Below are 25,602 nucleotides of genomic sequence, written 5' to 3' on the forward strand. Positions count from 1 at the left end.
TAAACTTACTTCCTTCTTCATGTCTAATGGCATGACATGTACAGGCAAAGGTAGCTTCAAACCTTGCACTAATAGAATAGTGTGAAGTAAAAGAACTTGTGTAATTACTTGGGTATCATACAATAACTCAAATTACAGCACACTTATCTCTGACTGGAGGCGACAGCTTTATCTTCAAACAATTAACTGGACATGATCGGTAAATCATTGCTACCCTGCCCGCACTGTAGCACAGGACTAAATGATGTGCAGAGTGAGCCTTGGGAGTTCGGCCATGCTCGTAGCAGGTTTGTGAGGCTCATCTTACCTTTAGCCTCCTGTCCAGTCTTGCTCTTCTCTTCGCTCTCCTCCTTGCCCCCAGAGTCCTGGCTGGCTGACCGCTTGCGCTGTGCCATGGCAGCTGCAATGGCTGCTCTCTTGATCTTTGAAAAGCAGTGGACAAATTCCGATATCATTCGTTAAACATAATTTGACAGGTAGTAAACATGTGAGCCTGTTTAATTAAGCACATCACTGCCCCAACACTGCACTAGTCCACAGTGCTGTTCCATTAACACCCATGAAAAAAAGTTTTTTCAAGTATATTTGCAAGGTATTACACTTTTGTTTCTTCATTTGCTTGACTTGACATGGTAGCCATGCGTGCAAACAAGCTTTCTCGGTGCTTTCATGAGTCTATTTCATGGCAGTGGGTACCTACATAGAGATAAGTGACAAAGCTGTCAACAATTGCAGGGATTTTCGAATGTATCGGAGACAGGGTAGCTCCCCGTTGCATTGTCTCCCCACAATACCGGGTCTTGGGATGTGAGCGGACGAAAATGAAAAGAAGCAGAACACGAGTAGGAGATCCAACGTACCTTCGTTTGCGTGTAGTGGGGTTCCGTGCGGCAGTGGGTCACCCAGGCGCTGGTCTCGTTGGTGTAAAACTTGCGGCACAGCTTGCAGAAGAATCCGGTGACGGGAACCACAAACTCAACACCTGTGTGGAGGGAGATCGTCCAGCGAGAAAGGCAGAAAATTGGTGATAGGCTCAGATACAGCACTCCGGGTCAAGTAGTGACCTCTAACCCCTTTCTGACCCCCGACCCCCCATCCTCCTTTTCAGTACTGATTATGTGGTCCAAACAGAGAGATAAAAGCACCACCACACAAACAACATTAGGCAAGTATCTCACGATAATTGGAATTTCCATAGGAGCACACAAATTCTAACACTATAGCTGAGAGGGTGCTACCACTGAATTTAGTATAGTTGTATCTATGTTGATGAAAGTCTTTGATGCTAGTGCAATCTTGAGCTTTAATCTATTGGGAAGATAGGACAGTAATAGAGAAGTTAAGGTTGGAAAGTGCATAATACACCATGCACCCCATCTTCAACAAAATGCAATATTGTTTTGTTCCTGGTTAAGATCATGCATATTATACATTCAACAGTAAGGAAAATGTGTCATTAAAGAATGTTTTATCAGGACATTCAAAAATTTCAGTTCATAACGTCTAGTGCCATTTTGAAAACATTGCCCTTGTCATAGCATTCATAGCATAAATATGCAAGGTGACATGACCAACATGAACTAAACAGAATACCCTGAATTTTTGTTGGATTATTTTTCACCTTTCCCTTATCACAGTCCTCTTCAAAAGGAGAAAACTCATTGGCCCGAATTCACGAAGGTGGTACAAATGAAACCATGGTTTAAACCGTGGACAAAAACCATGGAGCGCCAAGTGTCGCACGGAATATTTCATTACGAAATTCGTCATTTCGTTGACAAAATGACCGTTTCGTTAACGAAATTGATCATTTCGTGGACAAAATGTTCATGTAGTTACAAAATGTTGTCATTTCATTACAAAATAATAATTTCATCGACGAAATGACTGATTTCATAACAAAATATTCCATGCGACACTTGGCGCTCCATGGTTTTTGTCCATGGTTTAAACCATGGTTTCATTTGTACCACCTTCGTGAATTCGGGCCATTGAGAAAATTACAATGTATGTATAACATCAAATCAATATCATGCCTTTAATTCATGGGATTTTCATGCAATGTTTGCACTTACCTTTTACTCTCCTGAATCAAGACAAAATTTTAGCTGCAAAGATCATTACTGTGAGACAACTACACTTGACAAGATATTTCACACTATCGAATGTAGGTTCTGCTACAACGACTATCATCATCTGAGCAAAATAACTTCTAGCTACGCTACAAAAGAAATTATCTAAAGAAAAATTTCCTATTCTACCAAACTTATCAGGAGCTCTTTCAGTGTAGAATATATAGTACATAGGTCCTGCTCTTTAGGAATTGATTTATCATTATTATTACCATTATAAATACAGCTACAAGCTCATAGACAAATTTATCATGTTATCCTCGAAAGTACAGTCTTCAGTTGCACATCAACCAGCAAGAATGGTCCGTCTCTGTTGCCACTGCAGAACACACATTGTCCCATTTGTTCATCCTTGGATGTAGAGGGGACGGGTGGTCTGTCATCTCTCGCTTTGTTGTATGACGGAAACCGATGAATGCCGAGTTCCGTCGTTTGTTGCACTATTTTTCACTTTTCCCCTCAAGGTTTCTCACAATCCTTGCCTGCATACCTCCTCTTCCCTTGGGAGTCTGTACAGTTTCGTATCATTGGCATTTCGCAGAAGAAAGTCCTGAGGCCTTAACAAGGGCTGGACCATTTTCAGATTCCAATGATGCTGCAATGATGCTGTACTCCAAGTCCCTCAATAAGCATATAGTCAGGCTCATACATGGTTTGATATATTAAAACCAATATCATTTTCTTGACTTGGGAAATAAACGTGATTGATGTATATTATTTACCACCATACTGTAGACTCCCCCTCTGGATTAAGTAAGCTAAACATCCCGTGAAATGCTGCTAGGGTCTCAAAGAAACCGAATACACAATGTCCACATCTGATTTTGCTTGGACACCCACATGAGATGTCATTAGAGCTGTAATGTCTTCTACCACAATGTGGAAGCCAGGTTGGTTTATATCATCAAAATAAGCTCTGTGATTATCAATACATCCTTTACTTTTCATTGATATAGCTGTTCAAACAAATGCAAAATACGGCATATTTAATTTCAGCAAACTTGCTCTGAAAAAAAAAAGAAAACAGCAAGGAATTGTTGCTTTCCTTTCATGCAAATTTGAAACAAACAACTTTCCTATATCTTTGACTGCCGTCATTGTGACATTTCATGTAAATTATGTATCACGACAGTATGGCGAAATTGTTCTTCAAACAAATACTAGTAGTGGCTTTATAAATTGTCAACTTTGCATTCATGCACATTCCTTTAGGGATTCACACCCTCTGATGTGGCAAACTGGACAGATAAGAGTGGGAGAGGGTGTTTGAAGTAACAACGGCTTTGTGCCTTGTCAGCATGCCACGAGTGAGGAGTGTTCAGACGTTGGCGTGGGTGTGTGCTCTCCTTTTCACTCTTCTAATCAGAGTAACAGGTGCCATCCAGTCGAGCAAGATAATTTCTTCCACACGCTTTAACCGTCGACTTGGGCACAAGAGTTACATCACTGCAACATGCGGCCTGTGATCCACGAACCCCTGCCATAACGTGACAATGTCACGTAACACAAGTCATTTGGCCTCCCCTCCGCACTGTTGCAGTTCCGTGTCAGATTCGCAGTGCCCCCAAGGAATACTGGTTGTGACATCCCGTCCTTTTATGTCAATGCAGTAAATGCCCGAACAGTTTGCATGAGTAGCTCAGAATTCAGCTTGAGGGTGTGCAGCCAAAGCTAGAGCATGGGACATTTCCTGACATGTGCTATTTCCCCTCCTGTCTTTCAACGTGACAAGTTCTTCTTGAGAAAGCGTGGACAAATTTGGCTTGTACAGCAAGTATCAATTGCATGAGAGTTACAGGTTCCAATGGTATCTTCTCACACTTCAAAAATGGTAACAAATGCAATCCGTCTCTAATATACAAAACCTGTACACCTGTCCTTTGCCTCTGGGAAGAGAAACATATCTCAAATTCTGTCCAAGCCTTTTCAATAGCTCTTATTTGTTCTACACTAAAAACTTAAAACAATAAGACTCAACCAGAAACACCAAAGGGGAGCCCCCTGGATGCGTGAAAAAATCTTGTCAAATATAAACTACATCAGTGATCCATATACACTGATGGGGAAAAAAGAGATCACAGGAGCAAGTGAGGAATGATTGACAGAATGAAGGAATGGAAGATGAGAGAAGAATCAATCACACAAAGGTTGGACATGTTTTATTCAAATGCATAGGGGCATTCGTAAGAGGGGTGTGCTTAGTTCACAATATCCCTACACAAACACGAGAGACTATGGATACTTCTACACTATGCTCATTTGTTAGTGCAAGTAGAGATAGGTGCATACAGCCACATTCTAGCACCCCAAACAGCACATCTGAGCTGCCACACGATTCTTGGTGGGTGGGTGGGTGGTTCACATGATCCACCATAAACACCCAAGTATGCATGGCACGAGTTGGGGTTGACACTGCCTGTTTTCAACAACATGTTGGCAAACAGTAACTGCCATCAGTAAAACAGTAAGTAATTATAAGTGACAAATGCTGCTCGAGTGCACTGCATCAGTAGAAACAATTGTCAAGAGTACCTACGCAAGATAATCAGCAATCCATAATGAAGTCACCAACTTCTTGGAACTGTTGGTGTAAATCTATCCATTACCAAATTTGCAGGTATTTGATCAGATGATGTCACTGAAAACCTCTAGTGTGAGAGGCTGCTTTCTAATGGTCTCATTAAGAAGTGGTTGGGGGAGACCCTGATTAGCAAAAAATTGTGCACTTTAGAATAGCCAAATGCACTGTCTGTAGATATGCCCTCAGCATGACCCAGACAAATGATTTTGAGATGTACATTGTAGTCATATAATTGGCCAATCCTTTCCTTGCACCTCTTCTCAGGCAAAAAGAAAATAATGCATGTTATACTGCCCCCTACCCACATGTCCACCATGTGTTTGTATTCATGGGGATGGTCCATAAATGGGGAGGGGGCAGGCAAAAAAAAAAGCTGACACAACTCGTGTACGCGTGCCGGAAACCACTCCTCGCCCCTGTGTAGGCCATTCCGTAGGGTCAGAGTGATGGGGTGGTAGTTCATGTTGAGTTGTCATCCTGCATTTAGGATCACACATGGCTACCCCACTCTTCCCACTTACAAGATCTACATAGGGAGGCCTTGGGTGCATAAATGCAACTCCAGTGTAACACTGAGTGGCAAACATCGGGAAAAAAAAAAAGGTGACAAAAAGGGGAATATGGTGGCTCATGGACCATTGAATGGTCTACTTGGTTGTTCTTTAAAAAAAAAAAAGTAAAAAAAAAAAATAGGGGGCTGGACCTACCCACAGAGACATTCGGATTGAAAACCGACAAATCTTCATCTGGATCTCCTGGTCTGGCCCGAAGGCCTGCACTGCCATCCTGGGCCGTATTGGCCTGGCCAGAGGGAGCGGTCGATTGACCGGACTCCGTCTTATCCTTGGGCCCGGCGGCGGCGGTGGCGGCCGCGGCAGAGTCAGTGCTCTTTTCTCCGTCTCGGGTTGCGGCTCCCCTGGACTTGCTTTTCTCCTGGATAGAACGTTTTCATTTGAAACATTTTGTGATTCTCGGCACAGGGCTTTTCGTTATCACGCCATCCCCCTCACGACTCGGGCCAAGATGACCCCCGATTTCAAGACAGAATCATTAATGTACAGTTGATACATCACAAGAGCCTCACGCCCTGTCAAAGTTATTTTACATTCAAAGAGACGCAGCATTTAAGGGCTGTTCAAATTCACTTAATACCTTCATTGTGTTTTGAAAATAATATGCCATGTTAGGTCTGGCATTTCTTGGTCTAAACTGAAAAAATATAAGATTTATATATGCCTATTTCTGCAACAAATTTGAAGTAAAGCTTGTAGCTGGCACAGCATGTCCATGCAGATGTGTACTAATTTACCCATACAGGGAAACCTCGTTATAACAAGCTGCTTGAGATGTCTGAAAATTCCTTGTTATTTCAGGTATCTCATTATATCAGGGGAAAAAGCAAATGCATGTAAAACGAATAGAACCTGCATCATCACCTCGTTACATCAGGCATCTCGCTTCATCCGACCTCGCCACTGTGAACGTTGCTATTTTTGTGCCATCAATTTTTCACGTTTTGCCGCTCAAAAACAGATTTGCAGGTCCTTGAATTCATGCTGCGCTTTGTTTGCTTTATGCTCATGTCTTCATCCAGGTCACAGAAAATGCATAAAAACTGATGCGCTGCCCTTTCCGTCTGAATGTATAGCCTGCACAGGAACTACTGCATGCACACATGCGCTCAAATGGATACTACTAATAGTAATAGTGCACATGTACACAAACATACACACACACTCGTATCAGGAAGGCATCACAGACGAATCACACTATTTCAGCCTGTACAAAATGCGCAGAGAAAATCGCAAGGATATCATCGTGGCTTCTAGAATTCGCAAAGTCGTGCCGAATTCGCAAAGTAGTGCTAAACTGCGCAAAACTTAATGCGCGTGAGTACTTCCGCGTTGACAGTATAACGAGGTTCCACTGTACATCCACAGAATATCTACATATACATGGAAGGATTGCATGATAAAAGTCATCAACAAATCACCTGTTTATGCCTTGTTTAGGAAATGACAATATAAAAGTTTACTATGTCATAACTTTTAAGCTTCCTCTAAATTTACATCCATCATGTCTAACACTGTAGTGTTCCAGTTTCAAAGTCTTCAAGCCCTACTCCATAGCAGCATTCTACTTTGTAAGTGATGGTGATACAGTATTCAACACACACCAAAAAAAGCACGAAGTTTTGTGTGCTTTTTTAAAATAACTTCAAATCCAGGATGAACTCGCCCAAACCCACACCCCGGTCCCCTTCCTCAAATTTATTTTGTTGCAAAAGCAAAACAAGCTGACTGAAGCTAAAGCATCGTCAAAATCAATCACAGCATCTATCGCCATGGTTACCTTCTCCAACTCCTGCTGCTTCTTTTTCACCTCCTCTTCAGGGTCTAATCCCAAAGATTTCAGTTTCTGTCAGAGGCAAACAAAAAAAGAAAGGAAAAGAAGACAGTGCAGAATGAGTAATTCATAAAGTGTTGTATACCTTTAACCCTAAAAAGACTGGGGGGGGGCCTAAAAGGCCCCCCCCCCCTCGACATTTCGCGCGATTACTCAGCAACACGCAATGCTCTCACCGCGATGCTCTATGACTTTTTTCTTTCGAGTTTCCCGCACATTTTGACACCAAATTTGTGACGCCCGGGGGTACGGTTCTGAAGTTACATAACTTTTTGTACATGCACGTGACACCGAAAATGGCTCAAAAATGTGATTTTGTGTACAAAGTCAATACAAATTGAGTTTTATCACATGGTTCATATAAATAATAATAATAATAATAATACATAACATTTATAAAGCGCTTAATATCATATTTCTAAGCGCTGGGGAAAAACAAAGATAGAGAACGAGTGAAGAAGAAAACAATAAGCAATCCACATATAAGTACAGCAACAATCATATATATGACAACAATTACAAACACTAGTACACTACCGACACAGATAACACTTCCTAAAGAGATATGTTTTGAGGTTTGACTTAAATGAATCTAGTGTATTGGCTTGTCGGATGCTGACGGGAAGATTGTTCCATAGTTTAGGAGCAAGAGAGGAAAAGGCACGATCACCATAAATATGCTTATTTTTACTCTCAATGGCTAAAATCAATTTGTTTTAGTAGTATTATGCTTCAAAAAGGGTCTGCCACAAATTTTGCTGAAAAAAACAACAAAAACAAAAGGTTGAAAAAACAAAGAAATACATAAGAAATTCATAAAACAATAAAATAAATAAGAAATTAATTTTGATACCGAATTTTTTTTCAAGTACATTTGCTAAGAATGCTACAAAGAATATCTAGACCAAAAATGAGCACTTTTGGAGCTTTATTTACTGATTTAGTTTAAAAAGTCTGATTTCTCGCGTAAATTAGCATAATTAATCAAAATAAAATAAAAGAAGGCTATTTCGGAAAATTTAAATATACGATCTTGTAGATTACATCGCACACTACCATTGTGCAAATTTCCGCGGCGATCGCGCGATCCACGGCCGAGATCTTAAGGGGGGACCCTTTAGGCCCCCCCCCCCCCCCCCAGTCTTTCGAGCTACCAAAATAGCCCAGTCTTTTTAGGGTTAAAACTTGTGATGTCACACTCCCATCCACTGTGCAAAATTTATCGCAGCCTGCTGACTGAGACTCTATGGTGCAGTTAGGACGTTTCATGATACTATTGCTCATGAAAGGACTTCGACTTTGATACCATCAGGGTCTGACATCTTGCTTTTCACTGAAAACTGGCATCCCCTTAGTATGCACTGCAGTCACATTTATTGGGGTCTATAATTGAACAGTTCTCTCAATCAATCCATCATTTACCCCTCACGTTTGCATCACTTCAATCATCATGCAGGAGAACAATAGGGGAAAATCAAAGTCTCACCTCAACGTGATCAGTGCTCTTGCAGTGGCGAAAGAAGCTGCCCACAGCGTTGAAGGTTCTATCGCAGTGTTTGCATGATGCGGTCACCTGCAGTGACTTCTTCTTTAGTTTCTGCGTGTGACAAAAAACGGAAGGGCGATGTCTTTGAACCCCTGCGTGTGTTGGGGCCACATACGGCAAATCGGGATGTACACAGATCAAATGTCATCTCATTAACAAACAATTTCAAAAATTGTCCACAAGCAGATACAGGCAGTCAAATATGCTTCAAAGTTTCTGTACAAGCTAGAGATCGAGCATTCTTAGAGATATACCACACAATACACACACAAAAATACACATATAACGCTTAAGTACTTGTGTCGCCAATGATGTATTGTTTTTTTTCTACCTTGTTTCCCCTCTGTGCAGTCTTCAACAAAATCTGTTTTCAAGATGTCAAGACATACAACCATCTTCCAGCTTGATAACTTCTTTTGCTAACAATGACCAACCCAGCCACACACACCATCATACATGCAATTTATATTTATACATATAACGATTGTTTCTGGCACTATGATACAGTGCATTCCCGTTATTACGAACATGGTTATAACGAAATTCCGGTTACAACGAAGTAAAAATTCAGGCCCCAACATTATCTGCTTAACGCTTTTTTATTGTTTATTTGTTTGGTTGTAAGAAAATTTTGATATAACGAAAGAAAACTGCCGGTCCCGAGGACTTCATTATAACAAGAGTCCACTGTAGTTCAAATTGGACTTCACATTTCAGAAAGCAGCCAAGTAGAAATTTTTACCGTATGCTTCTCAGTCTTGACGTGGGCCATGAGGCTGCCAAAGATGAAGTCTTCGCAGAGCTGACAGAACCTGGCCTGATACAACATCTTCTTTTCACCCTCCGTCTTCCTACAGGAGTCATTAAGAGAAGTACCAGCACATCAAATCACAGACAGAATAACACACAGCGTGTTCACACATATCCATACTTTCGTATTACGGTGTTTGGTCACATTTGTATGGCAAGAGGAATGTGTAATCTACACTTCTGCAATGCATTGAACAGAGGAACATAAAGGAAATAAGTAAGAAAATAATGTGAACACATACATAAGGTAAGTACACTATTTCTGGTCTAAAACTCTTTTTTTACTACAACGAGCTTTGCTCGAGCACTGATACAATAATTGAGGGGATTAGCAAAAGCATGGGCTTGCCAGACATCACTTGCAATGGGTAATGAAAAACTTATGTATTCAGATGACAAAAAGAAATTGCTGGTTCTCCATGCATGAGCTGACTAGCTAGAGTCACCGTATCAGTCAGATTTTAGTATGGCATCACAGCATTGTTGGCTGAGCTAAAGAGGCACTTGTCATGCATCCAAAGCATTTATACAGCTGGACCACACTAGCAGGGATCCCAATTAACTCTGAGAGCATATCATTGTGCTTTTTGCTGAAATGGTAACTCCCACTCAGTAATATCTCTTACCTCCTTTCTAGGGGGAAAAAGTACAAGCTGAGGAAGGATCATATCATAAAAATCACCTGTAAATCCACAGATAATGAGATGACATTTCACGGACAGAAAAAAAAGAAACAGCTTTACTTACATCACTTTACAAATCATTTTTGTATTGATCAGTAGAAATAATCCTACTTAGACCTCTAACCCACAAGAAATCATTAAAATAAATCATTTAATTGTGTGCCTTCTCATACTTTCATGTGTGCACTTTTTTTTTTAGATCTTTGACTTGAAATATCTCCATTTTCCTCTCTGAGGTCAAGCCTTCAATGCTTCAATGCGCATTCAGGAAAATGAGAATGAACACATATCAGAAGCATATTTGTCAGACAAGATGTTCTAGAATATCAACTCACACACGTCAAGTCCCATGCCTCAGCGACCGAACTCACACTCATTCTCTAAACAATCACTATCTCACCCCTGTGCCAGAAAAAAAAAATGGGGGGGGGGGGGGGGAATTGGCAGTGCATGGTGCGCACTTTGCCAGCTACACAGCCAACCCTGACTGGGTAGCTAGCTCATCAGGGGCAAGTTTAGAGGGGGCTTCACTGCTATCCACACTGCTCTGCCCGTGTCGACGCAAGCGCTCACCGCTGGCTCTGCACACACCGCTCTGCTCGCATGCATGTACTCTTTTGCTGTCCGCGCACTCGCTTTGGCAAAATAGAAGTCTCCCTCTCAGCAAGTCCCTCACCGTGACGTCTCTGCCAAACACAAATGCAGAAAGAGAAAAGTGCATCGCCCTTTTTGTTGTTTGCTCTTCGGGGAGTTTCCCCAGATTTTAATCCAGTCAAACAAACCCCGCGTTCATATTAAACCCCACGTCGCAGGAACAGTCACCAGAGATCATATCTCTTTTACAACTGACCGTCCACACTGTCATCTCAACTGTACCCAAGCTGCAGGGACAATGGGCTTAGAGGCAAGTCCTGCCACGTGAAAGCACACACCCCCCATGCGCACATTTGATGAATACAACTGGACACTATCAATCATGGCATTTGGTAACTCTCCCCTAAAAATTTTGTCCCCGGACCCCGACTTGTTTCGTGGGGACAGGGGGACAAGTCTCAATGAGCATTCACGTCGCGGTTTTGGAGGGGAAAGTCCTGTGGCGTTGGACTTTCCCCGCAATGCAGAGACTAATGTGAACACGGGTGAACTTCCACCTCACTAGGTCAGGGTTGTGAAGGTCACTTTGGAGTGGGAGGGGGGGGGGCACTTACCCATTCTTTTCCTCCCCTTCCTTGGGCTTCTTCTCAACTTCCTTGTTGACCAGAGCAAAGTCCTTGATGTTCTCCAGATGCATGTTGCTGAACATGTGAACTCTGTATCCCTGCAACAGACAGTGAAGGGAGGGGAAAATCCATCGATGATCTAACATTGCTAGTCTGTGCATTGATCTTGGCTTCCCATACACTCGTCTCTGTTTTGGTCACGCAGAAATGCCAACCCAGTAAAAAGCATTGCTCCCCCCCTCCCCATCTCCATCCCAAAAACAATCATGTTTCACTTCTTTCATTTTCATCAAAATTGCACTCTACATTGTACTTTGCATACTAATATTTTTTTTACACTGACATCTCTTTCCTTACATCCCCTGTTTGTATATACTATCGATTATATTGGATAGGTATGAAATACAACTATCAAAATAGCTATATGATTTCAAGCATGGTAATTGGTCGAAACGCGTCACGTGAAATTCAACTTTTTTCGTGCACTGCACGGGAGTGCAGATGTCGCGCAAAAAAAGTGATATACCACGCTCACGATATCACATTGTGTTTGCCTATTGTTCATCATGTATTTGATCTAATGTAACCGAACGCTTGCGATGCTACATCCCATCACATCGCAAAAATTGCACAGTGTGAGGCGGCCTTTAGACTGCCGTTACTGGCGTTATCGTTCATTGTGTATAATGCCGTTTCTATATATAATAATATATGATTTTTTTTGGGGGGGGGGGGTATTCATCCAAACTCGCTATTTCATAAAAGAAATAGTGCACTTGTTCCGTTGTGCGACAATGTATTAGTGCAGTGGACACTTGGCATCCTTAGACGGTGCACACTCGCCTAGCGACTTGTACACAGAGGCGGCACCCATCTAAAGAAACCTCACGTTCACTGCACTTATACTATCGTACTCCGTGCCGTGCGCTATTTCTATAATATATAAACATGAATATGCATCTGTATATCAAGCTGTCTACATCTACAAATCTACACAATAAGGAATACTTTGCTTAAATGCTTTGCTTGGAACATATGTTTTACAGCTCTTGTGCTTATTAGGGGTGTGAGAGCACTTGCAGAAAACAAAAAATCTTAAACTTACGGAAAAATGTAGTCTGAAGTGCATTAAAACTGTGAACATTTCAATGCAGTTGAATTGCCAAAAAAGTCTGATATCCCTGGCTTTTGAACATCGATGGAACTAAAATATAGGGGGAATTCTCACATTCATGTTTTTGCTCTGATACTGGCAAACGTGGCAGTAGAGGTTCTCTGGCTTCTCTGCCATCGGTCTGCCGCCCTGCAGGTGTCCGCCCCTGGCTCCGCCTCGGGCTCCACCCCGGGCTCCACCCCGGACTCCTCCCCGGAACCCGCCCCTCATTCCAAGGGTCATAGCACCGCCCCGTCTACTGCTCAACGGCAAGCCCCCTCTGCCCCTGAAACTGCCGCGGGTTGGCTGCGGTCGGCCCCGTCGGCTTGTTGCTTCCCTCGCTCTGTCCTGGGGAGTCTGCCAGCCACAAAGGAAAATAATAAGAGAATAATTCCTCTGGTAACACTTCGTGGCAGAGGCATTAAAAAAAGATAATCAGGGTTTGCATACCGTACTGTACTTGAAGAAAAATGAAACAATCTTCAGTTCGGGACATATCTAGATTACGTAAATTCCTAACTCAAAGTTCACTGTTCGGGAGCATCTTTGTCTTGTTTGTTTTACATCATCTACCTCATTCTTTCAAACAATTACATCCCCTTTCGCTAGATATCTTTAGTAAGCTACTTAAATGTCATATTCTTTACATCATCATAAAACATCACAACATTTTTTCTTTTGTTTTTCCATTTGCAATCTATAATTTTTTTAGGAAACTACTCCAGTACAACTCCTGCCTACATGACTGCAGTCAAAATATTCTTGAACTGTGTTTCTCAACTTTTTTCAACCCGAGGCCCACTCTGGTTCCTGAACAATTTTCAAGGTTCAATTAGATAAGATATGAATCTTTTCTTTTTTTTCATTTTCTGGCCAACATCGCAGCCCAGTTGCACAAGCTTCTTCACAGCCCACAGGTTGAGAAGCACTGTTCTAGAATGCTCTTACCACCACACCGACAGCTTGAGAAGCACTGTTCTAGAATGCTCTTACCACCACACCGACAGCTTGACGTTTGAAAGGCGGAGGACTTCCAAGGATGCTCTCCGGGCCGCGCCCTCCTCCTCCTCCTCCTCCTCCTCCGGAGGATGAACGTCTTCCACTTCGGCTTGGACCCCGTTCTGAGCGATCTGCAAGGAAGTGAAAAGGGGTTGTAAATTGGGAAGAGGGTTTGTAACACAAGCCAGCAAACTCAGGCCACTAGAAAGATAAAATAAATACTTGCCTACAGGCTCAAACATATGTGACATATGAGAAAAAAACAAACATTGATGACAGATGCCATGTCATACAGAAGTTTGGAATAATCACATCTATTGTCATGATAACCATAGCATTCAGAATGCTTTGCAAGTCTACCAGGCGGTCTAGCTGTCTGTGTGTTTGTAGGGTGCATGTACACTTGATTGTGCATGCGCATGTCTGTGCGTGTGTGCGTGTGTGTGTGTGTGTCTTCGCACACAACTCTTTATACAAACTGCATCTAGTAACACTAATGGGAGCCACCTTGTGTAAAAGGTGGAAGGTGTCTCATGGTTATATCATGTCATGATTTGAAAAGACCTAACACGCCCAAGAAAGAAAAAACAGTCATCAAATTATCACATCAATGTTATAAAAAAGAAATATATGTGATGTAAAGACAAGCATACATCAACACAAGTTAACTTGAACCAGTATAACGTGAAGATTTCAATAGCAGAGCCTTAATTTGCAAGCAGTTGAGAGTTAATAAGAACACTTGATGTGAAGGCAGTATTTAGCAAAAGTACACATCTTGGGGAAACTTTTAACACACTTGAGAAAACTGACTCATCATTAATTGCCTGATATGCAGTGATCAAAAGTTCAATGCTTTGATGCATTTCAAATATGAAGAGTAGGTTCCAGGTATATCACATCTTATTTTTTCTTATTTCTTCTTTCTTTCTTTCTGAATACCTAGCATCTAAGGACAGCAAGATATACATTTCTGAAGGCAAGTGAATAGAGACTTGAGATGGGGGGATATTAACTTTGATTTCTGGACTTGGCAGCAATGTGATCACATCCATACAAATACACCTCACTGTACATGTATGAAACTGAATACTAAATGAGTAACCATGCATACTAATACCTGGCGATCTGTCCAGCTTGCGCTTCAGACTCTCGCTACCCCGTGGACCCTGGTTGGGCCCACGCGGCCGGCCGCGCTCAGCCAGACTGCCCCCACGCGGCCGGCCACGCTCGGCCAGATCGTCACCCCGCTGACCTGATCCTCCTCTGCCTCTCCCTCTGCCTCTGCCTCTGCCTTGGTTACGGCTACCTCCGCCCCGTCCTTGGTAACGGCTGCCACCACCGCCACCACCGCCGCCGCCGCCTCCTCCGTCCCTTCCCATTCCCCCTCCAGGCCTGTCGTTGTGGCTACGGCCATCGTTGCGGCTCCGGCCTCCGCTCTGGCGCCGGCCTCCCGCCGAGAACCGGCCCCCGTCCCCTCCGCCACTTGACCTGCGGCGTTCTTGTCCGAAATCTTCCATCCGACTGCCGCCACCCAAGCCACCGCCACCCAAGCCGCGTGACATGCTGTCCCCAAAGGACAGGCCCTGACTCTGACTCGCCATAATCAATTTACTTCGCTCCCTGTCAGTGTATCAAAAACAAACAAACAAACAAACAAAGGGTTATAAATGGCATTTATTTCAAAGGCCTCAGAAGAGGCTATTAAACAAAATTAATAAAATCAACTACTCGACTCAGCACCAGATTCATAGCCATATGACATACTTATGACAGAATAAATGATTAATTCTCAGCATATGATTGGTCTGTGAGAGAAAAGAAAGTCACAGAGGTTAATGAGTAAACATTCATGACAGGGGCAGAACAAACTAAAGCTGGCGTGAAGAATGAGACACGCACCTGCCAAAAGGTGACGACAGCTCCAAAATCTCATACACAACACTGCACACTGGCACTAGTCTTCCAGAATGGACCAGTAAAAAATGGAAAAACTGGGTACCTACTGGTCGGACAGACAGGTTGGACCAGTAGAAAAAATACATGTATATCTCCTAAAAATAGACACCTAGCCAGGCTCAAAAACTCACATCTCCAACTGCATAGCCTGCTGGGCCAGTAGGGCCTTCTGCATGCGCACTTTGTTGGCAAGCTCGTCCGTGCTGCTCGACTGCATACTCCCGCCACCGAAGTCGTCGAAACCTCTAAGGTTGGACAGCACTTTTTCGAGCGGCAGGTCCCTTCCCAAATCCCTCCCCAAATCCGAGGAGTATCGATCCTGGAAGCGCCCCGAGTCTGACGAAGAGAAACTGATGTCCCGCAGGTTCATGTCGGAAGAGAAAGAGTCCCTTGTCGACAGCCTACCACCACTGCCAAAGTCATCACCTAGGACAGATCAAGCATGTGTAATTGAGATTTTCAACATGAAGTACTTTGCCCCTTGCTATCGGTGAAACACATAAAGTGCAACAATTTCACATTTTGATCAGCAAATAAGCAGTCTGGAAGAGGTTTCAATTAAATTGTACTTAAAAAAATTATATTTTGTAATATAGAGCCTCACTGAAAAAAAAAAATCCATAGAATAATATTTGTTAAAACGCACATACAAATTAGCCGGGATGATGTTACGAACTAACAAGTCTCAGACTGGTTTGTGCACAAAATGTACTGAGAATTAGGTTTGCTTTCACGGGTAATTCAGGAACTATAACCCTTCACCCTTAAATGTCATCACTGCTAGGTTACTAAAACACAACAAAAATGAAGTGTCTTGAAAAGGATTCCACTCTTTCTTTTTGATCTAATTAATCGGGGTGGGAAGACCTACAATTAATGTCTGTATGTTGGTCAATGGGACAATTACAAGGGCATGATATCATGACTTCATCTTAAATTGCATAAGCGGTTGTTTTTCTCTGTATGGTAATCACATGAAAAACTCACATGCTTCCTTTTTCATGGACCATCACTGCCATTGTCATGAACAAATATACTTTGTAATATATGCTTAACTTCTTGAAGTATTACCATGTGACTTGGCTGCATTATTCCTGCCAAATTTGATTCCATTAAGATAACACCACTGAAAGCAAAGCGTAAAATGTAATACCATGCCTAAATGCTCCATTGCAAAGTCCCAGGCACTATTTGCCATGATACATCTAACAATGTTGTTGTTTTTCTTCAAAATTGTATGAATAATGCCACATAAAAGATAGGCATACGGAAAGAAGATCTGTCATCGCTGAAGCCACCTCTGTCCTGATTACGTGATCGCATGTCTCCGCCCGATCCATAGCTGTCCCCTCGCAGGTCCTTGCTGAACCGGTCGCGGTCAAAGCTGCTACCTCCGAAGCTACCACTCCCCGACAGAGAAAGTTCCCTGGAGCTGAAGGGGTTGAAGTCGCGATCACGGTCCCGGTCGAAGCTCGAATCCATCTGCCTACGGTTGGGGCTTGCTCCTAGGATTCCGGCGCCGTAGCTGCTGCGTGAATCTCGGCTTCTGGACTCCATCTGGTGCCCGCTCCTTCTGCCATGTCCTCGATACATGCTGTCACAGTCTGAGTGGTCAGAGAAACTTTTGTTTTCACATTCCATATCATGCAAAAGCCACAAGTATGGTTCAGAGATTAAAGACTCTACTTTGAGTGGGGGCATGGGGAAGGTGACAAATTCAAAATCAATAGCAAAGTTATAATTGATTGGGGGACGTTCGACTGATTAGGCAGCAGCACATCGCAACTCCACAATGGAGTCTTGGGACATATCGAGACTTTGGCTCTGCAGCATGCATGCAAGCTAGCTATAATACATACATGTACCAGCCGGGTATGAGGCTATTTTCATCGCTTTGCAAGCGAGGTGGTCATGGTGTATTAGATTGTGTGTTCATGTGACCAATTCTATATAATAAACAGGACCGTGTGTATGGATATGTACAGCATGCACGTGTGTGGCTGTATCCAGTGACTCAGGCCATGGCATGGCTACACCTAGACAGAAAAATCCATCTATCTGGAGGAGTTTTTTATCATCTAGAGTCTGAATACACATGCATCTGTACTGTCACAGCACATCCTATCCCACTCCCACACCCAGTTTAGTTCAGAAAGAGCTGCTTACAGGGATTATCTCGTCAAGGTTCGCACCTGTCTGTCAAATGATCTCCAAGCATGCACACTCACTCTAAATATCCAACAGCCTCAAATATTTGCATTTGAGTGAGATTCAAGTCCAGTAGAAAAGGAATTTTTCACCGTTTTGACACTTTTACACTTGTCGGAATATAATGTTGATCGCAGCTAGTTCACTCTGTGATATTAAACTGCATTGCACAGGAGTAGACAGCGCAGCACGGTGTACAAAACACGTTCACAGCAGCAAGCACCAGGATTGATCTGAACATTTGTAGCTATCTCACAGTGATCAGAGCAGGTTCTTCTATGGTATCTTTAAGAAGATAATACTTTTTTCGCCTTTCTCTCAGCTTGTACTGAGTCGCAGTAGCGATTGATGATTGGGGTTGTTCTTGTTGTGTGTGTGTGTGTGTGTGCGCACGTGCGTATGTGTGAGGGTGTGTGTGTGTGCATGAAAGAAGATTGTGAATAATGTGGTTATAAGACAAGGGTGAAAGAGTAAAGCCTTTTTAAAAAAAGGCTAGGAAAAGGGGGGAAGGAAATTAAAGAAAATATATTTTTTTTAAACTGGAAAAAATGAAACAAAAGGTTTACAAAATAAAGAGTTCACTAAAACTTAATGGAAGGACAGAAGAGAAACTTGCATTATAAAGAAAAGCAGGGGAGAGATGGATATGTTTAAAAGGAAAAGAGGAAAGCAAAGAGAAAAATACAGAATGAAAACAGACAAGCACTAGGCACTATATAAGCTGTTATTTTCGTGAGGGTTTAATTTTCGTGAATTCCGCGAATCACAGTTGGATCGCAAATTTAACAACACATGAAAATGTCTACACACACTAGGGTAATAGTGCATTTACGTTAGCACTGGCATCAGTTCGTGAAAACAACATCTCGCGAAAATGTCTATGACCTCCTCATTTGCGAAAATATCTGTACGTGAAAATAACAGCATATATACAGTAGAATATTGGAATAAAAAAGAGGTGAATCAAGACTGGATGAAAGCAAAGATGATTATGAAGGAAAGAAAGAATTATACAGGTTAAAAAGGAAATGAACAAAAAGATTCCTTAGAACGACACATACATTTGTAAGAAAAAGATATTGGAGAGGATAGAAAGGAAAAACTCTTGTAATTGGAGGGAAAAACAACCCATAAACACGATAAAGGTAACAAAGAACAATTACATCATGTACATGTAGGCAGAAAGTACAGTTAGAGTAGGTGTGTGAGACACCTAAATAATAAATTGAGAAAGTTAGACAAGAGGAAAACCACAAAGAAATGATTCAAAGCCAGGAAAGGGAAACTCAGGTATAGATTACTGTAAAACAAGGAATTTTCGCGTGCACTTTAATTTCGCGAATTTCGCGAGCGCCAAGATTCGCGAAATTAAAATGCACGCGAAAGTCCATGTTTACATTATATGCATTGAACGCCAGTGGCACTTCACGAAAATTTCATGCCACGAAAAAGGCTGTCGGCTCCAATTCGCGAAAAATTCATGCAGCGAATATATCATGTTTTACACTATACCTGAAAATGAAAGAAGAAAAGATAGAATAGAAAAGAAAGAGACTGACAAGTGGCAGCACACAATCATGCACGCCCTCAACCGCTTTGAAGCTACAACCGCTAATGCAAGACTTGACCGAGGAAAAGGGAAAAACAAATTTTAGCTTTTCAACAAAACCACGTCCACGTCTGTCTGTCGACAGTCAGACAGACCGAATGATCGACCCTTAGCATGCGCGAACACATTCACACTGTGCTTGTGTACAGAGCAGCAATTCAAGCGATCAAAATTTTCCAATGACTTTTCGACACTTGTAAATACTAACGGTGTTAACAGAAGTTAACGTCTGGAGTCTATTACCTTTGGAGCATCAGATGCAAGTAATTCTAGCTTTCTATTTATTTTAGTCTAGGTCTAGTCTAGGTTACGTTACTGAACAACAAGGGTGAGTTTGTGCATTGTTTGGGGATCATTTGACAAACAGTAGACAGTAGTAAATAGTAGAGCGTAGACATTGACAGAGCGCGGCGGAGAGTCTGCTGCTAGCTGCTCTGTAACATTATTTTTCAACATGAATTAGGAAACCCTAGCTAGCCTAGGGGCTATGACTATGGCCCTACAATTGAATGATTGGCAACATTTTTTGCTTGGTAACATTAAAACTTAGGCCTAAAACTTACCGGTAAACACTCGATTATTAACGGAGGAACTCGATCTATCAGTCAGTCAGAGCGCGTGTATGTAGAAAAGGGGACTTTTCCGCGTCTACGAGCCTTGCTGAACCTGGAAGCGTATCATAAATGTACAAATTTTGCTCTTACTCTTAGGTCGACACTACTCAGCACAAAGATAATCTGTGGTATATAATACGGCCGGAGCCGGAGCGAGAGGCGCCGAGGGAATGCAATGACACACGTTTTCCGATCCGCATGATAAACCCATGCGCTCGTTCGCAAACGCTCGCTCCCCGCATGCTCCCCGCATGCACGCGTGTTGCACGCACGCTTCAAAATGGAGCCCACGCCGAAACTCAGTTTGCTGTTCCAAAACCAGCTAATACATCCAAGCGAACGGGAGTGGAGCAGCGAAAATTTAAAAGGTTACTTTCCTAAACTCTCGAAAAGTGTGAACGCTGAGGACAACAAACACGATAAATCACCGTAGAAACAACAATAAAGGAATTATCAAAAGACATAATAATATCTGATCACACTATCATGTACTCTACAAAAATAAGGGCTGTAGATAGCTACTGAAAACATACTTTCCCATTCATTTCCTGTAGAAGAAGAATAGCTCTTTCAGAAAAAGAATAAAAAACTCAAGATTGACTTGATTGGCCCGAGTCCTGGACGTAATGTCATCAAGGGGTGCGACTTTTAGTTGGTTTTGTGATGCACGGCCACATATTGTAGATTTCTGTACATTTATTTTTTTCCTTTTCATCAATCGTATTTCACTTTTGTTTACTTTGTTATAGGGCCTAGTTATTCTGTATATATATATATATATATATATATATATATATTAATAATTTGGAACTCAGTTTGTATTACTGAATCGAAAATGTGAAATATGTGTTTACATTGGATTCCGATACCCGAAAAATGGGTTCACCTTTTAAGAGTGAAGTAAAGTTTCAAACTTTCACATTTTTCGAGCTTTCCGACTTTCAAACTTACTACAGCAGTCGTACACTGAAATGTATGTGAAACGAATTCTGCAGCATTTCAACCAACAGGTTACAATAGTGATCATGATGGCCTGGTCCCCCCCCCCCCCCCTCACACACACACACACAGTCAGGTGGTCCCACACTCAGGTGGTCAGTGATTAATAGGCCTACCGCACCCCTGCTCCCGATTTTTCAGGAAAAGGTGTAGGCCTATATTTCAGGGGCCCAACTAGGGAGAAAATCCCGAGGGAAAGGGGAAAAAAACGTTAAATAGGCCCTAAGGGGTATTTCAGTATTTTCCCTCGATATTTTTCATTAGGGGTAGTTTTCAAATCTTTCCCAAACAAAACTGAAATAAAATTCAGAGTGCTGGGGTTCTTTTTTGCCCCGATTCTCCCGAATGTACTTTTTGTGCATGCTTTGCTGCAAAGCATGCCGGGCTGGCTTTAATTCCCTCCAAAAGCCCCCATTTCCCTCTTTATAATATGGAACAAGCATCGGCCTATTTTGTGTAAGGGCCTGTTATATTTGACAGCCTGAGTGCATTAGGGCGGTCCAAATCTCAAGAACATCCAGTCCAAATATAGTTAGTCTGATTAAAAAAAAAGAGTAAAATTTTACGAGTTCAACAGTAAAAATTTGACTGAAATTGGATGAAAAATAAGGAAGTTATGAAATTTTGAAGTTTTGATAATTTTTTCCAAAACAGTAATTGTACGGTGGGTATGAATATGCACTAAGTAAGCTAACCTTGTCATGCCCTCACAATTTTGCATTGATCGCGTACAAAAAGAAAAAAATGATGAAAATTCAATGTTTCTGTCATTGAAGTCTAAAACATGACGTTATTCCTGGTTGAATAACTTCAGAATAGTGATCAGTATATATGAGGATTTGGGCCCTGGGCATAATTAAATGAAAAACAGGAATTTTTACAATTTTACGTACAAACTATATGGTAAGTTGTGAGGGAATGACATGCTCACTTTGCCATTTGCATGTCATGACTGTTCAAGAACTGTTCCCCCCCCCCCCCCAAAAAAAAAAAGAAATAAGAAAGCAGAAAAGAAGTATTCAAGATGTTTAAGCCAAACAGTTTTACAAACTATTGTGTACACAATGTCCCGATAGCAACAGATGTTGTATATACTGGGAAAAGATATTCGACTCATCATTTGATTGGATGAATATATTCAAAAGAAACTTGTGTTATTGTAAAGAAAACACATTGAAAGAATTTAATTTTAAGATTTTGTATAATCTACTACCAGTTAAAAAGAATTTGTACAGATGGCAAATCAAAAGAGATGGAATATGTGAGCATTGCAGTGTAGATGAAGATAATCTCCACGCGTTTATCGAGTGTAAATTGAATAAGATTTTCTTTTCGTATCTAACAGTTATAATTAAAATTATATATAATGTTGATTTTAAGATAACAGGAATGCATCTGTTAAAAGCCCATAAAGAGACTGAATTAGATTTGCTTTTGACAATTGCCTTTTGGTGTATTTATAAATATATACTGTTAAGAAATAAAACCGGAAAAGAATGTTGTGAAACTAATTTGCAGCATTTGTTTGGAAGAGAAATTTGTAAAAGAACAGGGGAAGATTTGAATAGCAAGAAAACATATTATAATTTACCAAAGCAAATGAAGTATATTGTGTAAATAGTTTGTGGTTTCCTTTTAATCTCAGGAACCCCTCTTGAAGCTCATTGTATTTTTTTTTTGTATAATGTGATATTAAATGTTGAATTATGGAGGCAATAAATACCCTGTTGGGGTAAAAAAAAAACAACTTATATTTTGACTGGATTTCCCCTTTAATGACGTCTTGTCACAACATGTTTGGACATTAAGTGAAGTCATTTACTCACATTGACAATTTTTATCTGATCTTCAATGGTATTTATAGAGTTCTGAAGACAATGAAAATTTCGAAGGTGCTATACCCTCACGTGGTTATCGCCCTTTTTGTAGGCAATACAAACAGGACGACAAAGAATTAAGACATCAATAATTACAGGCATAATTTATTATCTATATAGGACCTATACCTGTACTTTCAAAGATACTTTCATCGAAAAAGTCATTCACTCCAGGGTCATAATTTTGTTAACATTCATACTTTGTTGTTGTTGTTCTCAGTTGGGGATTCGTAAAAATCACAGTATGTACTTCTCACGCAAATTCTTACTTTTACATCGAACGTTCAATTTCAATTTATTCCCATACTATTTTCAAAACGATACAAAATATATACAATATATGCAATAACAAAGAAAATTTCAGCGAATTTATCAGTCAATAGTCAGTGATGCAAAAAAAAAAAAAAAAATGATACATTTATCTCAGTTGGTGACAACGTGCAAACCGCCAAAGTAGTACACAGTATAGATCTAAAACTTGTAAGAATAGTTAAACGTAATGGATAGCAAGCATAAATATTGTTACTTCTTTCCTTTGTTCTTTTATGTTGAAGACATACTTAACTAAGAGAAAATAATATGGGGGAACCTTATAAAAAGTAAAACTTGTAGACTATGGGTCCCAAAGTTTCCGAAGCTATCGATAATCATTCTAACACACTGGGTGATTTTTTCCTAATTCTCCGAAGGCCTTCAATACCATAATGTATCAGCCACAACGTCATTCTTTATAAATCATATCATAATAACTTATGGATATATGGTATCAGAGAGAAGACCTTGAAGTGTTCAAGAACTAAACATGTTACGTTAAACGGTCACAATTCTAGTGCAGCCCATTATGTGGCGTTCCCCAAGTATGTATTTTTGGTTCCCATTTGAAAGATTTTCCGAATACTTGTGATATTCTCTCGCTCTTAACAATCATTTACAGACAGCAATTGTTCTCTCTTCTCACTCAGATCCCAATGTTTTGGTAGATACAGTAAATCTTTAAACTCTTGGAGATTATCAGGGTGGTTTAAAGCAAATGAGTTAACATTAAGTCTATGTATCAAAGTAAACCAAAGGTTATGCTTTTTAGTAAAATATAAATGATTTACCTGGTATACTCCTTATAACACAATGAAGAGGTAAATCCATTGAGATCTAAGTTAAATCTTGGACAAGAAACTTTCCTGTAGAAAAATATATGGAAGAGTGAGTTTATGCTGAACTATTTCCCGAAATATTGTTATTAGGCCCTATAAACAAAGTTAAGACTTTGTTTCTCTGCGCATATTTATTAATAATGTTAGATTCTACCTTAATTGAATACCTTGCATGATGCCCCGGGGCCGTTATCCGGGCAATTACCCCCAGAGGACAATATTACCCCCCCCCCCCCCCGGTTAGTGATAAGGTTAGAGTATAAAGATTAGACTTAGGATTAGGTTTAGGGTTATAGTTTGGGTTAGGGTCAGGATTAAGTTCAAGATAAGGATTAGGGTTCGGGAAAAGGGAAGGGTCTGGGGTATGTCCAGGGGGTAATTGCCCGTATAGACCCATGAGTGAAATCAAATAAGGTGAAATTATAATACGAGAGCAATGTAAGGGGTGGTTTATAATGTACGCCACATCTTTATGATTTCGGCCTACTCTTGCCTACACCATTCATGTATTTAATTCATTAAAGGGATTGTACAGTTATGGTTGAGACCTAATTTCAGGTTTCTAACAATTTTTGGTGAGATAATGAGAAACCTCTTGTAAAATGTGAAAGAACATGTAATTCTATGAGGTATTCAGCGTTTATTTGATGAAAATTGGTTTTGAAATGGCTGAGATATCAAAAAAGAGCGATTCTAATAAAGTGTGGGACCCACACTTTATTACGATCGCTTTGTTTTACTTTGTTTTTTGATGTTTCAGTGATTCCAAACCCGATCTTCGTCAAATAAACTTTGAATTCCTCTTAAAATGGTATGTTCTGTACTATATTATAAGTGTTTTCTTGGTATCTCGCAAAAAGTTAAAAACCTAATTCTCATCTCCACCAAAACTGTACTATCCCTTTAATGTTTCAACGACCTTATTATGGTGAAGTAAATATTTTCTTATTCAAATTCAAAACAATTAAAATTGTTCACTCCCTCAATGCACATTATCAAATATCAAGTTGAGCTGAGTTGAGTCGATTTATCGACACTATATGCAGATAAAATTGTATTATACAACAGGTACTGTACACAGCATGAAATATACCATATCATACATGTACAAAATCTAAGCAATACTTTCAGTGCATACAATATATTGTAAGGAAACTTATAAACGTACGAATAATGATGCATATGTAATATGGCCAAGGCCTATATTTAGATTATTCTGTATAGGCCTACATGATATGGTATAAATCGGGCAAGAAGGACAACATTTTAAACAAGAGACCCGCGGGTCTAGCGCTCACCTGAGTATCACAAGTTCACCTTTCACGCAGTCACTAATCTTATTCACAGCTCTACCAAAATTTGACCAGGCATTCTCAAGTAGAAGATGAAAATGTACAATAAGGGCCCAATTTTTTTAAGATTCCTTAATTTGGGGGGATTGGGGCCCCCGGGGCCCTCTGGGTGGGGCATGGTGCCCATTTTGATAAATTGAGATCCTGACCCCCTAGGGATGCTACCTGCCAAGTTTGACAAAAATCCATCATGAGGTTTTCAGGAGGAATATGAAAATGTACAATTCAGGCCCCCATTTGGACCCTCCCTACCCAAGAGGGGCACCCCTGGATCTCCTATGAACAAACTTGAAACTACAGTCA

The 25,602-nt window shown here is 40.9% G+C and overlaps 2 protein-coding genes across 2 annotated transcripts; both read right to left on the reverse strand.

Annotated features, from left to right (window-relative positions):
• Positions 1–675: 675 nt before the first annotated feature.
• On the reverse strand, positions 676–12,774 carry LOC139729261 (cip1-interacting zinc finger protein-like). Its single transcript, XM_071640192.1, has 8 exons — positions 12,607–12,774; positions 11,367–11,476; positions 9,408–9,516; positions 8,606–8,716; positions 7,066–7,131; positions 5,421–5,646; positions 861–982; positions 676–696 (listed from the first exon to the last, which is right to left on the reverse strand). Exons 1-8 carry the CDS (start codon positions 12,772–12,774, stop codon positions 676–678), a joined length of 933 nt encoding a protein of 310 aa, XP_071496293.1.
• A 1,249-nt stretch (positions 12,775–14,023) lies between these two features.
• Positions 14,024–20,019, reverse strand: LOC139729262 (uncharacterized). The gene is made up of 5 exons (XM_071640193.1): positions 19,870–20,019; positions 16,758–17,093; positions 15,621–15,915; positions 14,651–15,153; positions 14,024–14,037 (listed from the first exon to the last, which is right to left on the reverse strand). Exons 2-5 carry the CDS (start codon positions 17,080–17,082, stop codon positions 14,024–14,026), a joined length of 1,137 nt encoding a protein of 378 aa, XP_071496294.1. The 5' UTR covers positions 17,083–17,093; positions 19,870–20,019.
• Positions 20,020–25,602: the final 5,583 nt, after the last annotated feature.

The sequence above is a fragment of the Diadema antillarum genome, unplaced genomic scaffold, assembly GCF_040938485.1.
Source record: "Diadema antillarum isolate AM-2024a unplaced genomic scaffold, OU_Dant_1.0 seq00000231_RagTag, whole genome shotgun sequence".
NCBI classification, from domain to species: domain Eukaryota; kingdom Metazoa; phylum Echinodermata; class Echinoidea; order Diadematoida; family Diadematidae; genus Diadema; species Diadema antillarum.